The 17,030-nt window shown below is 43.0% G+C and overlaps 1 protein-coding gene across 3 annotated transcripts in view; it reads left to right on the top strand.

Annotated features, from left to right (window-relative positions):
* The window catches only part of LOC123927029 (ubiquinol-cytochrome-c reductase complex assembly factor 1), a 96,946-nt gene that overhangs the window by 72,678 nt on the left and 7,238 nt on the right, over window positions 1-17,030 (top strand). For all 3 annotated transcript variants that reach the window (XM_045981502.1, XM_045981505.1, XM_045981503.1), the window contains exon 8: window positions 14,087-14,164. In XM_045981502.1, the coding sequence (XP_045837458.1) occupies window positions 14,087-14,164 (78 nt within the window). The remainder of the gene's footprint in view (window positions 1-14,086; window positions 14,165-17,030) is intronic.

Below are 17,030 nucleotides of genomic sequence, written 5' to 3'. Positions count from 1 at the left end.
AGAAAGGGGGGAAGCAGGCTCCCCGCCAAACAGAGAGCCCCATGTGGGGCTCGATCTCAGGACCCTGAGATCATGACCCGAGCCGAAGGCAGAGGCCTTAACCCACTGAGCCACCCAGGCGCCCCTCTCCTCCTTTAAGGATTTTGTTTTTAAGTAATCTCTGTATCCATTGTGAGGCTCAGACTCACAACCTCGAGATCAAGAGTTGCATGCTCAATCGACTGAGCCAGCCAGGGGCCCCTATATTGTCTCTTGTTTATTGCTGTAGCCTCAACTCTTAGAATAGTGCGTTGGTGGGTGGTTAATACTGAATATACATTTGTTGATGGTAAAGGCACTATTGAATTTTTTTCTCCTCCAGGTCCAGCAGCATTATGAATTGTATGGCTCTATTAAGGGTTGTTTTACTCACTTATTTATTTAGGGAACATTTTTGTTCCTCACCGCATGCTAATCCCCAGATGCCTTTGGTAGAGAGTGTACCAGAGAGAAATGATCTTACAGGGCTTATACGCCAAAAAGAGAAATGAGGTTGAATCTTTCCTGGGATAGGTTCTAAACTAAATAGATGAACCAGTAAGATTGGAATTCACCTGTTTTTTGTTTTGTTATCTTTTTGCTGCGGACTTCCTAGAGAAGCTGGCCGAGCACAGGGCTGAGTGTGATGACAGGATGGTGCTGGAAACTAGGCAGCCCCCAGGCGCTGAAGGGAGGGATGGAGACTGGCAGCCCTCTGCTCAGGTGGAGGAATGGGTTGGGTTTGTAACCAGATTTCTAAGGCAGAATCACAGTGGTTGAGAGCCCTTGGACACCAAAGTCAGACTAGGCTCGGATCCCATGCCAGCTGTGTGACCTTGAACAAGGACCTTAGTCTCTGTGCCTCCATTTTATTCTCTGTAAAATAGGAATAACTATAGTACCTACCTCACCTTACTTATAGCATTGTGAAGGGTTGAATGAGTTACCACGTGTGAGACTGTTTAAACAGTGCCTGGGGGCCAGATAAAAGTTTGCAGCTCTTCATTTTATTACATATTAAGTATTTGTATCAGATGTGATGATGTAAATGGAAAAAAGAAAGGCAGTTTTGCATAGTTATATGGAAAAACTGAGTCTCAAAGAGATTTGTCTTCCACAGTCACAAGGTGGGGAAATGGAGTTGTGTGGACCCAGAGTTTGCTTAGATTTCCAAGCATTTCTAAGTTCTGAGTGGGACTTGAATACAGATCGTTAGAGAGAGCAGCTCTTTACCAGACACAGCATTCCAACTGAGGTTTTCTTTTTCCTTTAGAGAAAATGTTTACTGTTTTAGCAATATTTTACTGAAAAAAGAGGACAAAAAGAATTAACCTGTAGAGATGGGGGCCCCTCTCAGAGCTCATAAAGCCAAGTGTCCATTCCATTTTCTGGGACTCTGAATGTTCCTGCTTGTCTCACCACTGACCTTCTCATTACTAGAGCAGGAGAGCTTCTACCGGAATCCAGGCTCAGCCCTTCCCAGGATACTTCCACAGGATTCTGTCAGCAGAATAGCACTTCTCTTTGAGCTTTAAGACAAAAAAGAATGTTGGACTGAGAATCAGATGACATTGTGTTTCTGTGGACATCTCCACCATCTCTGAGCAGACTGACAGTTGTTGACTCATCTTTCTGAACCTTTGTTTCCTCATCTCCACAGCAGGGACCAGCCTGTTTCTGAGGTTACCACAGGGGCAGTATTTGGGAAGTTGTGTGGTTCGGAGCAGTAAGCAGTAAGGAGACAGCAGTGAACGACAAGCATTGTGTATGACTCATGGAGAATAAGGGAAGTGTCCACTTTACCTTTTGGGGTTGTAGACTTTGGTCTGACCTTCTCTGCCCACTGGAGTCACCAGTTAACTTGTGTGATTCCGTGATTTAGGGTGGTACCTCTCTTTTGCTCCCCATTACTGCAGAGAAGGAGAAGGCAGGACTGTTTGGTAAAAGATCTAGGAACCTCAAAATTGGGAAGGGGTAGATTCTGGATCCTCTGAGAATGTTTTCCGGGCAGCATGATGTCTGTCTTGGACTTGCTGAGTGGGAAAGGACAGTGCTGCCTCCAAGTCTTCTGGGATGTTCAGATCCTTAGCACCCAGGACAAACGACAGTGCCCAGGCTCCATTAGCAAAGAACTTACTAGCTTGTTAATTGTCCATTTTCATCTGTTCTGCTTATGTGTCTGTGCACTTGAGATGGCCAGTACTGTTGGGGAACAAGCGTTCTGTGGTTTCCCACTGTCCCAAGTCTGCCTAAATTTAATAAAAAATCACTTAGAAAGCAGCATTGTGCCTGCAGCTTTCCTGTGCTCATATGTGCAGTCATGAGGTCCATGGTGCATTTGGGAGCCTGCAAGTGTCTCTGGAAACCTAAGGTGTGTCAGCATCTTGCTGACAGCAATCAGACCTCATGACTGCAGGTAGAACCCAGAGGAATGATATCCACTGATTCATTCCCACTGAAAGGGGATCAGGCTTCTCGGCCCTGGTGTTCTGTACTCCCGGTCCACCGCGGATGCCTGCCGAGCTCAAGCTAAGTACACATCTTGCTCATATTACATCTTGTTCAAGTAGGATTTTCCATTACCACAACACAGCAGACATTGAGGGCACCATGATTGCTAAAACCCTACAAGACTCCTTGTCTGTCCTGAGTGTGACCAGGGTCAGAAAGTCATCAGCTTATGATTACAAATAACTGTTGCATTCTTTTTGCAGTTGGTATCCAGGGAGGTCTAATTATGTGCAAGGCATGCCCTCCTCACCTTTCTCCTCTGCATCCACCTGATAATCAAATCGTGTTGATCCTGATGTACAAATCCTGCTCCTACATTTCTCTAGAAGGCCTGCCTTCCTCTTTATGTCTGTTGTCACTTATGTTAATTCAGTTCCTTACCAACTCTCACCTGGGCCATACTGCAGGCTTCTCCAGTATTCCTAGCTCTGGCCTTTCCCCCAACTTCGTAGTCTGTACTTTATACTTCTAGGGCTAATTTTCGGAAATAAATCTGTCCATGTAACTCCCCTGTGCCTAGACCTCTTCTTGTGGCCTTCAGGGCCATATCCACTCAAACAGATACTGCCTTTCCAGTTCTGCCCCTGCTGCTTCCCATTCATGGCCTTTTTGTTACAAATTTTCTTCTGCAAATGCAATATTTGTTTACCTCTGTGGCTTTGCACATACCATTCTTGCAGTCTGAAAAGTAGTTATCCCTGTTCACCCTTTGATACCCAATATAATAAATGTTGCTTCATCTCTGAAGCCTTTCAGCCCCCAGACTCCCCGTTGCCATTTTTTACAGTGTGCCAGGTGTTTCATTTGTGTGTGTTGTGTCTTCCACATGAGATCACAGACATCCTCGGGATAGCTACTGTGTTCATTCATCCTTTATGTCCACTGCATACTGTAATGTCTTGAATATAGTAGACAGTCAATATATGCTTAGCAAATGTGTGTATAAGGCAGTGTAGAATTCTGCACCTGGACAGCTTATGGTCTAGCAAAGAACATAAGTTACTTCCTAATACTACTGCTTAGAATGGGGTAAGTATTATAAGAGAGGCTTTAATGTATACACATGGTTAAGTCACAGATTGAAATTCTTGTGTGAGAAGAATCATTTGTAATTGGAATTGTCTTTTTTTAAAAATTGTGGTAAAATAGATATAATATTTATCATTTTAACCTTCACAAGAGTACCATTTGGTGGCACTGAATGAAATGCATTCATAGTATTACGTACCTGTCACCACTATCTATGCCAATTTTTTCATCATCCACAACAAAAACTCCCTCATTTCTCCTCTCTCCAACTCCTTCCAGCCTCTGTGCCTATCCTACTAGATACCTCACAGAAGGGGGAATCATGCAGTATTTGTCCTCTGTCTGACTTATTTCATTAAGTGTAATGTTTTCAAGGTATATCCATGTTATAGCATATATTACTTTGATTTCTTTTAATGGCTGAATATTATTCCATTGCCTATAGATGCCACATTTTGTTTATCTGTTCATCTGTTGATGAACACTTAGGTTTTTTCCGCCTTCTAGCTATTGTGAATAATGCTGTTGTGAACATTGGTGTACAAGTATCTGTTCCAGTCTCAGCTTTCAGTTCTTTTGGGTATCTACTTAGGAATGGAATTAGTAGGTCATAGGGTAGTTCTGTATTTAACTTTGTGAGAAATCATCAAACTGTTTCTCACAATGCTATGCTATTTTACATTCCCACCAGCAATGCTTGAGGGTTCCAGTTTTTCTCTATCCTTGCTAACACTTGATATTTTCCTTTTCCTCTTTTTTTAAAAAAATTATAGCCCCCCTAGTAGGTGTGAATGGAATTATCCTTTGTTTATTATACTTCTATAATTGCTTTGCTGATTGGTTCTACCTTGATTATTGGCCATTAATGACCACTAATAAATGAAACTGTTTTCACTTTCCAAATCTTATATTTAACAACAGAAAACCAAAGCCTGATCAAAACTTGTGCAGTGGCACTTGTTAGCAGGGCATGAGCCCTTTGTTAAACTTGGAAATGTAAGCAAAAGGGCATTTCTTAGAAATGTTTCCTAGTTATTCTTCCATAACATTCGTTATAGAACAGGCAGGGATCAAAGGTCTGTTAATGTTTAACCTGTTCACTTCAGAGAGTTAGCTGGCTATTTTTTTTTTTTTAAAGATTTTGTTTATTTATTTGACAGAGAGAGAAAGATCACAAGTAGGTAGAGAGGCAGGCAGAGAGGGGGGGGAAGCAGGCTCCCTGCTGAGCAGAGAGCCCGATGCGGGGCTCAATCCCAGGACCCTGAGATCATGACCCGAGCCAAAGGCAGAGGTTTTAACCCACTGAGCCACCCAGGTGCCCCGAGTTAGCTGGCTCTTAATCTCATTGGAATGATCAGTGAGAGAGGAAAAATCCAGTTGCCCACTTCATGTTTTCTTACCCTGACACTTGTGAAGTTCTTTCTCTGTTCAGTCAGAGGTTCTCCTTCTGTGTTAAGTATTTTGACTTCAAGTCTAGAACACTGGAACCTGGTAGTCATGGAACTAGAGGTGGTCTTGAAATATTTCAGTGGAAGAGACTGCTTTGAGTAAGGTGTGGGATTTCAGAGGCCAGGTGAGGACACACTGAAAGACAGGAGTTGGGCCTCTTCAGGCTAGAGTAGTGTTTGGAAACCATGAAAACATCAGCAGCATGTACACAGGCCTGCTTAACCCCTCCCAAATCCATGTACTCAATCCTTATACTCAAGGGAGCTTTCCTGAAATTTGTAAAAGTGGATAGACATCACTAATACAAGAGGTAATTATGACAGGGAATACTGTATTGAGTCATTCTGCTGCCATGTGCTGAGCAGTGCACCATCTTTGCCCTCAAGGAGCTCACAGTCTAATGCAGTCGGGGGATGACAGGGACACACTATAAACAGACTATTAAAATAGCACAGTATGGGGCGCCTGGGTGGCTCAGTGGGTTAAAGCCTCTGCCTTCGGCTCAGGTCATGATCTCAGGGTCCTGGGATCGAGCCCCACATCGGGCTCTCTGCTCCGCAGGGAGCCTGCTTCCTCCTCTCTCTCTGCCTGCCTCTCTGCCTGCTTGTGATTTCTGTCTGTCAAATAAATAAAAATAAAATAAAAAAATAGCACAGTATGCCTTCCTGGTGGAAATATTAAAAAGCCACATGAAGGAAAAAGCAACAAGCGTTAGGGAACTTGAAAGACTTCACAGAAAATAAGGTGATGCCTCTTCTGTAAAATGAGAACAATGACACCCCCCTTTTAGGATTATTGTGAAGATTAAAGAGATAATACATAAAGCTTTTAATACAGTTGCTGACACATGGCAGGTATTCGACAAATGTTAAGTAATGTTGTTGTTATATTATTATGGAGAGGTTTTATTGAATTGATGAATGACAAAATTGATGAATGGCATTGATTTTACTCAACGGAGACTGACTTCAGCTAATTTAAACAAACAAAGATATTTATTGGGGGCTAACTATTGCTCACAGAATGGAAAGGAGAGTTTGCCAACAGGCCCCAGGAAGCTCAGGGATCGCAGTTTAATAATAGGAACTTAGTACATCTCTTTGGGATGACCCAACTTTAGCTGCCTTTTATCTTTGGGTGTCTCTGCTCAGAAGCAAAACTCTGATTAGCTGGGATTCTCTGCCCATCTCTGTGATGAGGGGACAGGTTTCCAAGACCAGCAGCCCACCAACTCATATGGAGTTGGGGAGGAATAGGTCTAGGACCTAAGGAAGGGATGCAGGGAGTGAGTGATACTCACCTTAGGCAGTATCAGAGTATTCCCAAAATCTGCTGATCCATTGATACCGATGATGGAAGCAACCAGGCCAACTCATGAAACACTCTCTGGGTGTTTCTTTTGTCCACAGAATCTTGAATCTGTGGCTTATGACTTGAATCTGGCTTACGACAAATAGCAACCCAACGTGACCATACCTATCTGACATTCTTCATGGAAATTTTTCTGGTTTCTCCATGTTTCTTATGACAGCTAAAACAAAGACTCTTGGCTGTTAAAATAGGAGAAGAAAGAAAACTTTTTTACCTTTGTATATGGAATTTCTTTTCATATATCTACCTTAAAAATTTCTCATTTGTCAGCTCATGATCAGAGATTTGCTCTGGGATTTCATTATGAGTATGTGTGTAGTCAAACCTTTCCTTCATTCAGTTACTTATTATTTTAGCCTATACATGCTACTGTGTATTTGACCTTGTTGAATCTCATCTTGTTTCTAGAACACCTTTTCAAGAATTTAGAGTCATTTCCATTTTACTCTAGTTTTTCAAAGTACTAAAATTAACAATTTTAACTTTTTTGCTTGTGTGATTCTTCATTTCTGATACAACTCATCAAAAGCAGAAAGATGTGACATTTTAGTGCAGACACTAGATTTAGGGACCAGCTGTCCAAGATAAAAGTTATAGCACTATCACAAGAAGGGTGTGACTTCAGGGTAAGCCATTTAACATTTTTGAACTTATAGAGTCAGGACAATAGTAGCAGTTAGTCTGTGAGCTCCTAGAATGACCAGGTTATTGTCATGAGGCACAAATAAGATTGTATATATGAATACATTATCAAATCAAATATGATGTATGCTCATTGTTACTATCACCACCACTTAAATCATTTCCGATTTTCAGTGGAGGCCCCCAGAATTGTTTCCTTTAAAACTTTGTGCTGTCATTGTTATTGTTGAAACAGTGACTCTTTCAAGCCAATATTAACTATTCTAACTGGAATGTGCATGAGACTTGCCATCTGGGATGCAATAAAAAACTTCAAAAACGAGAGTATAGCTGTTATCTTCCTCTTATCTGTACGTCCTGACAAAGAAGAAAATTAAATTGGTATAACAGTTTGATCTTCCCAGGATCATAATGTTCCTCATCAGCTCTTTTCAAGGTGATTTCCGACTTAACTGATGTGTTGGAATGTCTTGTCAAGTGGGTAAATTACTGTAATTTTCAAGGACATCTGTCTCTTGCTTTGCTCTTTTCCAAGCCTGAGGAAAAGACTCCTGTGCTTTGTAACCATTCAGAAATTAAAGCTAGTGGTTCGGCAGGTGTGCCTGCCAAACCACTTACCTTGTTTTTCAAGACGTGATCAGGCTGTGCAAATTTTGAATATGCAGATTCCAAGCTGCACAACTGGGATTTTTAAAATAAGTAAGTAAATAAATAAATAAATAATTTAAAAAGGCATTTCAATGTAGCCAGCTTCCCTGTGCATTAAAAGTTTAAGATGATTTATTAAAATAAGATGTAAGAATTATCTCATGTTTCGTTTAGGTTGGCTTTTCATCACAGCTGAAATATGCTTTACCCAGATTCACATGATTTTCTAAAGAGGGAAGAAGAAATCGAAACTGACCATCTTTTCAAATTTTATTATTTTTCCTTTTCTTCTTGGTGTTAATGTAGTTTTCTCTGGATCTGCCTCACACACGCGCGCACACGCGCACACACACACACACACACACACACAGAGAATTTTATTTTGTTATATTTTGTGATCATTGCTATAAGGCCCTCAGTAGATCTGTTAGTCATCATGCAAGTCAGCGCGTTACATGCAGGCATGTTATGTTTGGTCTCTCTGTGTCCTCCTCCTCTCTGTCTCCTCTTACCTGTTTCTATGTGTTTTGCATAAAATTGCACAGTGAGCTCATTTCTAACATTGAATTTAATAGACTGGCTGATGTTCAGTGCATATTAGCCTATTGCCGTGCAGTCGCTGTAGGCCGTGGTGGTGATCCTGCAGAGCACTGCTGATGGCATTTCTGACTGCTGTAAAGACCTGACCTGTGATCCTTCGCACTGTTGTACCCTGAGGATGAATTTTGTGTATTCCTTATGCTTTAGTCAGCAACTCTAGCCACCCCTTGTTAGTCATTCATTCCAACCATTTTTTCCTTTTTTTATTTAAGATTGTACTTTTTGAGTAATCTCTACACCTAATATGAGGCTCAAAGTCACAACCCCAAGATCAGGAGTTGCATGCTGCACTGACTGAGCCAGCCAAGCTCCCCCATTCCAACAAATTCTTACTAGGCTGCTACTGTTAGTAGTTTGGCCTCAAGCCAGTAGCTGTAAAACTTACTCTTACCTTCATGTGCATCCGTTCTTGTGTTGTCACCACCAGCTTCTTCCATTCTGTCCTCCCATGCCCCAATCACACCCTTTTGCCCACTAGTTTTCCCAGGAATGGGGCTTATCTATACTAGCGATGTCTAATGTCTGTTAGTAATTGGCCACTGATGACCCATCTGGTGACCTGTCTCTAGCCACCATTGCAATTGGGAGTCTCTGAGTTGTGTTTACCCAAGACCTTATTAGTTGTTTTCTCCGTACCGCTACAGATAATCTAAGTTGTAGATACAGGAAGTGGTGGCCACATAATTTTTTGTGTTTGTTCTGACATAGATGAGCACTGGAGTCAGACCGCTCTGTATTCTCATCTTCACCCACTATTTCCTAGCTTCCCAAATGTCAGTTTCCTCTTCTCTAAAGTGGGGATAGTAACAGTACCTGTCTCAGTTCTTGGCACTTGGTAAACAGGGAGTTATAGGACCTCTTTCTGGACTTAAATCACTTTTGTGGCACGGTAGACTGGGGAGAGGGTAGGCTTTGCAGAAGGTGTAATTTATAAGCTATGTCTTAGAGGATAAGAAGGAGTTAGCATCCCAGTGGGTGAAGAAGGGGAAAGAATCCCGGCAGTAGTATGCTTAAGAGCTATAAGAAAGCAAGCTTATTGGGGTGCCTGGGTGGCTCAGTGGGTTAAGCCTCTGCCTTCGGCTCAGGTCATGATCTCAGGGTCCTGGGATCGAGCCCTGCATCAGGCTCTCTGCCCATCAGGGAGCCTGCTTCCTCCCTGACTCTCTGCCTACTTGTGATCTCTCTCTGTCAAATAAATTAAAAAAAAAATCTTTAATAAAAAAGAAGAAAGAAAGCTTATTTGTGAAAATTGCATATCATTTACTGTGAATGAAGGGTGAGCTAAAAGTGGGGAGGTGGGGAGGAGGTGAGGCAGGAAAGATGACCAAGAATAGATCACAGTGAACCATGTAGAGCTCATGGAGGAGTTTAAACTCAGATCCTCCATCGCTCCCTCCATCCACATAATCTGGTTCCTCTGTTAAACAGTCACAGAAACATCGTTAAGAGTAGCAACAGCAAAAAGGGGAAGAGGGCAGTGACTTGGCCTCGAATGAACTGGCTTCTCTTTAAAGCTAATATTCCTCCTCGAGAATACTATATTAATTAAACATGTGCCTTGCGAGATTCATTATTGTTTTACTTGTGTTCCCTGTTGGTTGTCTCATTCATTAATCTGCTGATTAGTAACCCTGAACTCTTGTATCTCCCCACCCCCTTTTTGGCATTGCCTTTTTAATATACTATGCTGTTCCCCCTGGGACGTAAACTCCAGGACCCGTCCCTGGCCTGCTCGTGTTTGTTTTCTTTGCCCCTTGTGCCTGCCTCTGCTATAACATTTGTAGTATGTGTTAAGTAATCCTTAAGGTAACATTTTTATTATGTCATAAAAAGTGCATGGCAAATATATTATAACTCATGGACTTTGTTTAAAAATGAACGGATAATTTATTGAGTGTGTTACATGAGCCTTGCTCCCCTCCCCATTTCAGCTGAGACTCGATGCTCATTTAGCCTAGCCTCCTATTGAGTGCTCCCACCCTGTGACATGCTGGGAAAGCAGACCCATGGTTGGCTAGAAATGACATCATAGTTTATGTACTCAATAAAAATTTAATTAAGTCATTACAGGAATTGCAGTCATCATTTAACCCTCTGATTTCTTCTGTTTAGTTTATTATTAAACATTCAGTAATACCAGTCACCAAATCCTGATGGCTTATAAAATATCTGCATGAATTTTAATAGCTTAAATAAATGGGAAAATATGAGTAACTGATATAAAAGGAACCTTTTCCTTGTGGTGGTGCTGTATGTATGGGTTTTTATGAAAAGCAAAGCATTATGGAAAGGATAAGAGTTTACTGAGAGAACAGCTCAACACTATCTGGGAGGAGTTTCTCATTTGGTTTGTCCATCCGTGTATTCATCACGAGCAGGGTGCTCCGTCCAGAATCATCTAGCAGTGGGGACACAGAACCTGTGGGTCAACAAACAAAAGCTTAAGTGCGGGAATATCCAGCTCCCCTTGGCTGCTGGGCCGGCTAGGAGGGCCCAGTGGGGTGAGTCCCATAGTTCAGGAAGCTGTTCTCACTCACCCTCACCTGTTGCCTGCAGATCATGTGTCTGCACTGATCGAGCTTCCACCCTCTTCCAGGAAGGGCCTTTTTCATGATCTAATCCAGCCTGGGTGATGATATCTGAAAGCCATTCCTGGCTGTGGCTGCTTGCCATCTCTCAGCTAGAGGGGAGAGGGAGTGGCAGCTTACAGGTCACTGCAGTTAGACTATAGGACCAGAGGTGGTAGAGCCTTGCTCATAGGGAATTCTCCCCTTGCTTTCCATTCTTCTGGGGTCATAGCCAACCAGAATGCAGGTGCATCCCAAGAGGAGAAAGTATGTTTGTAAGTTACTGGACCTTACTGGAAACTGAGGTTTGCAGATGAATGTGTTTCTGATCTCTAGAAATGTCCTACAGATGGTGAAGCAGGTAAAGCACTTGTCTAGAAATCAGGTTCCAGATCCTGGCCCTGCCAGTATCTTTCTGTGTGACCTCTGGCAAGTTTCTTACCCCTTTTTGGGTCTCAGTTCACCATTTCTTCGGAGGGATTGAGCTAGGTGATCTCTGAAGACCATTCCAGCTCTAAAGCTTACTAGGTAGATGCAACACATAAACTAAGTGTGCTAAGCAGGTTCAGTGCCTGGTTGCCTCTGAGAGATGCTCTTGCCTTTCTGTGTTGTCTCTGATGCCCGTTTGTGGCTCTGATTCTTCTTGCAGGGTGAGAAGAATAACTTGTACGGGAGTAGGGAGAGCCCCAGAATGGCTCTCAGCAGGTCTGGGCTGTAGTCCGATCATTGCGCTTCAGAAGGAATGAACTCTGGCTCTGGCTTGTTTCTTGACTCTGCATTTCACCTCGGCCCATTCTGGAAGATGGTGCAGTAACAAATTAGGCAATACCTATCGTTGACATTTCAGACACATGCAAGGTATTCAAGCAGCAAAAAAGGGGAAACAAACAAAAGGGTGTCATTGGATAGAACACGTTATGCGTGGCACTCAGGCCCTTGTAAGGATTCAGTCATCAGCATGCCATCTCAAGTCCTGCTCTGGGCCAGGCCCTGGACTAGGTGTCTCTTGGGGGTACTAAGGTTAATCAGAGTTCCTTATGACCTTTGAGTAGCTTACAGACTAGTGGGAGAGACAGGTACATACACGGCTCTAAACCGTGTTGTGCATCCGGGAGAAGGAATGTGGACAGAGCTCTGGGAACGTAAAGGCTGGAGGTCTGATTTGGCCTGGGTTGAAGGTAGGGGGGAAAGGTCATGGATTGTACCACCAGCTGCATCCAGTCTCATATTTTCCAGTCTTGAGCTGGGCTGTTCTCTCTTCCTTTTTGAAAATTATCCCTGACTATTGGAACTGGTTTTGGTTTTCTGTAAACAAACCAGAAGGTATTACTCATAATTCATTGCATTTGCAGAGCACGTTACAGCTTACGGAGGCTTTCAGCATACACTGTTGAATTAATGAATGAATGCATGCTAATTCAATTGCTGCGTAAACCAGCACTGTGTGTAGTGCATTTGAAAAGCAAGGAAATAGATTATTTAACTTGCCCAATATCACATCCTCTGTATACAGCAGAATTAGAACTTGAACCAGGTTGTCTGACCGAACCCAGGTCCTTTCACAATGCCTTTCTGCTCTTCTTCAGAGACCAGTTATGAACCACCAGATTAAATCATTCAGTCTTTGATACATGATACAAAGTAAAATCATCCTTCTGGAGGCAGGAAGCTGATGGAACAGAAGGCACATGGACTTTGGACTCAGACTGAGCTGAATGCTGGTCTCCGCTTTCTCACTAATTTGCTATGGCACCTAGGGCCAGTTACTTCACCTGCCTGCGGCTGTTGTCTGTGTCCATAAAAATGTGACTGAAGCACACCTACCCTCTGAGTTCCAGTGAGCTAGAGGCGAGGATAGCCGTAAAGCACATGGGCCATACTAGGTCCTCGGTAAATGGAGGGGATGACAATGGACGTGGTTATGGTCAGGGTTGTTAAGGACGAATCTTATCCTCCATGTAACGTTCCAAATAACTTGGTTGTTTCTAAAACCTGTCAGTTTAAATATCCAGTGAGTCCTTCCTTACATCGTGTACATTACACCAGACTTTCTGCGGGGATCCCAGAGAGGATGAAACATGGCCTGGGCTCTTAAGCATCGTCCTAAAAGTCTGGAGGTCAGAGTTTTACGCTACTGAAGACATTGAATGAACTCTATAATCCAGACTCTGAAGGCCCACCTGGCTGTTCTCTGAGAGAAGTTCTACCCGGGTGTCCGTGGTCTCCCTGGAATTATATTTCAAACAGTCTCTTAAGATTAACAGTCTTACTGGGCACCTGGGTGGCTCAGTGGGTTAAAGCCTCTGCCTTCAGCTCAGGTCATGATCCCAGGGTCCTGGGATCGAGCCCGGCATCGGGCTCTCTGCTCAGCAGGGAGCCTGCTTTCTCCTCTCTCTTTACCTCTCTCCCTGTGATCTCTGTCAAATAAATAAATAAAATCTTAAAAAAAAAAAAAAAGATTAACAGTCTTACTACTTTAGCCCGGCTTATTCTCTCCTCTTCTTCACAGCCTTGGGGGCTCTCCTTTCTCCTCAGCATCTCACTTAGGGTCCTGCCTTTCTCCCTCCTCTTCACATCTCCTGGCAACTGCCTTCTGTCTTTCACCACCACAAGCTTCTTTGAGTAACCCTTAGATGTTTCCTAACCTGGTCCCAGCATACCTTTCCAGTGTTCCTGCCCATTCACCTTCCCTGGCACTCCCCAAACATGTCCTTTCCTGCCTCTGTACCTTGGCGCACCTTGTTCCCTTGGTCTAGAATGTCCTTTCTCCTCCAAGGTCCACCTAAGTGTTACCTCCTGGAGAACTTTTCACCTGCTCCCAGAGCAGAGATCATTTGTACTAAAATTCATTTATTGCTCACCACTTTTGGGATAGAATTTGAGGCAACATATTACAGGTTAATTATTTTTTACATGTTTGTTTTTACATACTAGACTGTGTGCTCCTTCAGCTAAGAAACCATTTCTTACACTTGGTGTTCTGTAGGGTCTAGCACAAAGCCTGACATGTACTCGTGGCTCAGCTCATTAAACTGAGTTACTGCTTTGTGTAATTTGGGATCAAAATCTGAAAGAACCTGTCAAATTGGGGAGAGTCCTGGCAGATCAGGGGAATGGAACTAGCAGTTTGACCTGTTAGGGGCCTTCTCTCTTTGTTTTACTAAGAGTCTGTGATAGTTTAGAGGCAAAAATAATTTTTGTTTTTCTTCCCCTTTTTTCATACTTTTGTTTTTGTCATTTTGTTTCTGTAGGTTAATTCTTATATCCTGAAGAAGAACATGATCCTTATGACAAATAATTTCTATGCAGCAATCTTGGGATATGATGAGGTAAGAGCATTTGCCAAGCCTTATGCAGAACATTGGCTTTCCCCAACAAAGACCTTTTTTTTTTTTTTTTTTTAAATTTAAATTTTCATTAGTGAACACCCAGTGTAGTATTGGTTTCTGCAGTAGAATTCAGGGATTCATCACTTACATAGAAAGACTTTTTTTTTTTTTTTAAAGATTTTATTTATTTATCAGAGAGAGATCACAAGTAGGCAGAGAGGCAGGCAGAGAGAGTGAGAGGGAAGCAGGCTCCCTTCAGAGCAGAGAGCCTGATGTGGGTGGGACTCGATCCCAGGACCCTGAGATCATGACCTGAGCCGAAGGCAGCGGCTTAAACCACTGAGCCACCCAGGTGCCCCCATAGAAAGACTTTTGATGAGAAACTCTGAGGGAACCTTCAGGGGACATTGTCACTACCCTGCCATTATGGCTTAGAATTTATTTCCTCATCTTCATTGACTTGGCAATAGGAATGACTATGCTCAGCAGTTTGCCTAGTGCTTGGGAAAGAGGGCACGATAGAATATGGTCAGATCATTCAACTAGTAGTATTTATTGAGTCCTTGTGGGGTGCTGGATGTAGGAACAAAGGCAAATCAGTCACTATTTCAGCCTCTAGAGATAGGAAGACAGCATGGGCTGCCAGACAAATCATACACTTTTGCGGCTTTCATTATAAAAGCAGTACATACTCGTTTCAAAAACTCATAAAACTGCACATAAGTGGTTGAAGTAAATAGAAGGCCTCTTTCCTGTCCTGCCCAATTCCCTGTCCCAGAGGAAAACTTTGTTAATAGTTTATCGGGTGTCCTTCCAGACATTATGTTTGCATACACAGGCACCTACGTATTTTCTTTACACAATGGAAGTTACGCTGCATACACTATTTTTTTGCTGAACAATATATCTTAGGCCTCCTTACACATCGGAACATTTAGATCTCATTTTTTTTCATTGTACAATATACATAACATCAAATACCACTTTTAAGTGCACATTTTAGTGGTCTTAAGTCCATTCACATTGTTGAGCGACTGTCCCCATCACCCACCCCCAGAACTTCTTCCATCTTCCCAAACTGAAGCTCTGGCGCCCATTAAACTCTTACTCCTCCCTCAGCCTCTTCCTAGCCCCTGGTAACCAGCAGAAAGCATCTTCTCCTTTCTGCCTCTGTGAATTTGAACACTCTGAGTATCCCATGTAAGTAGAATCATATGGGTTTTATTCTTTTGTGACTGGCTTACTTCACTTAGCATAATGTTCTCAGGGTTCGCCCATGTGGTGGCATTCCCATCTCATCTTTCTCTCCCCACTATTATTATGGAAATTTCAAACACATCAAAAAGGTAAAAGAATGGTGTAATGAACACCTTTATGCACACTACCAGGGTTCATCATACCTCATCTTTTTAATAAAACATGTGTTTTTCTGCTCATTTTGTGGTGACCTCCAGATTTAATGCAAGCACCACCCCTTCTGCGAAACAGGCCTAGAATTTCCCCAGGCTCAGCTCCTTTCACCTGCTCCGGACTCCACAGTACTCACTACACTAGTGTTAACTGTCACCCTGGCTGGGTGGGGACTCCTTCTGGGTGGTGACAGTGTCTACAGTGTTTGCATTTCTCTTGCCTGGCATGTGGTAAGTGAGGAATGAGGAAGGGAAGAAAGGCATAAAGGATGAAAGTACTGAGCTGGAGTTCAGGCTAGAGGAAGTGTTATGAGTCTGAAGATAATAATTAAAGCCAGGAGATAAGCTTACAAAAATAGGACTAGTTAAAATTGAGGTTTCCTGATTCTCGGTCCACCACATATTTGTAGAAAACAGGAAGGTTTATGGGAGAGCGGTTTTAACAATTGCATACACACGTCATCGATTTAACATGAGCTTGGTGGGCATGGGACAGGAGTTGAGAAACACTGCTTCCACCTGCACATTAATTGTTAAATTAGATACATTCGGACTTCACAAACCTTGTATAGAGAAATGAGGCTTAGGGGGCACCTGGGTGGCTCAGTGGGTTGGGCCTCTGCTTTCGGCTCAGGTCATGATCTCAGAGTCGTGGGGTCGAGCCCTGACTCGGGCTCTCTGCTAGGCAGGGAGCCTGCTTCCCCTCTCTCTCTGCCTGTCTCTCAGCCTACTTGTGATCTCTCTTTCAAATAAATAAAATCTAAAAAAAAAAAAAAAAAAGAGGCTTAGAATTGAAGAAATAGAATTCTCTATTAGCTGGCATTTGTTTGAGGACTTTGCTGCAGCTGGCTCAGCTGATTCCTTTCACCAGTGTTAATAATGTTCTGAATTGTGTGTCTTTTCTGTCCCTCCCATCCCAATCCATCCTGGCAGGGCCATCTTACAAACACTACTGATGGCACGAGTCACCTGGGGAAGTGTTCGAATCTGATTCTTGAGCACCTCTCTGAAGATTCCAGGTCAATAGGAGTGGGGCCTGGTGTTTAGCAAGCGCCTCTCGTGACTCTTTAGAGTGGGAAGGTTTGGGAAATACACTAATTGCCTGGGATACTTTTTTAGAAATACCACTTGTTTGGGCCCTGTCTCCCCAAAGTTCTGTGTTAACTGCCGTAGGTGGGCATCTGTTGTAGAAGTTCCTCAGGTAATTGTAATGCGCATGCAGATCACATAAGTAAAATTCAGATTCTGACTCAGCAGGTCTGGGGTGAGGCCTGAGATTCTGCCTGGCGAACAAGCTGCAGGTGACGTGGTGCCTCCATTCTGCAGGCCGCACTGGGAGTCATGGGTTCTAGAGCTGTGCTGTCCAAGACTAGCCACGGGTGGCTCTTTTCTGTTGTTGTTGTCAGCGCGGGGCTTGAACTCACGATCCTGAGATCAAGACCTGAGCTGAGATCAAG

The sequence above is a fragment of the Meles meles genome, chromosome 16 (genome assembly GCF_922984935.1).
Source record: "Meles meles chromosome 16, mMelMel3.1 paternal haplotype, whole genome shotgun sequence".
Taxonomy (NCBI): domain Eukaryota; kingdom Metazoa; phylum Chordata; class Mammalia; order Carnivora; family Mustelidae; genus Meles; species Meles meles.
The sequence above is the reverse complement of the archived record's forward strand: the minus strand, read 5'-3'. Positions and strand labels throughout refer to the sequence as shown.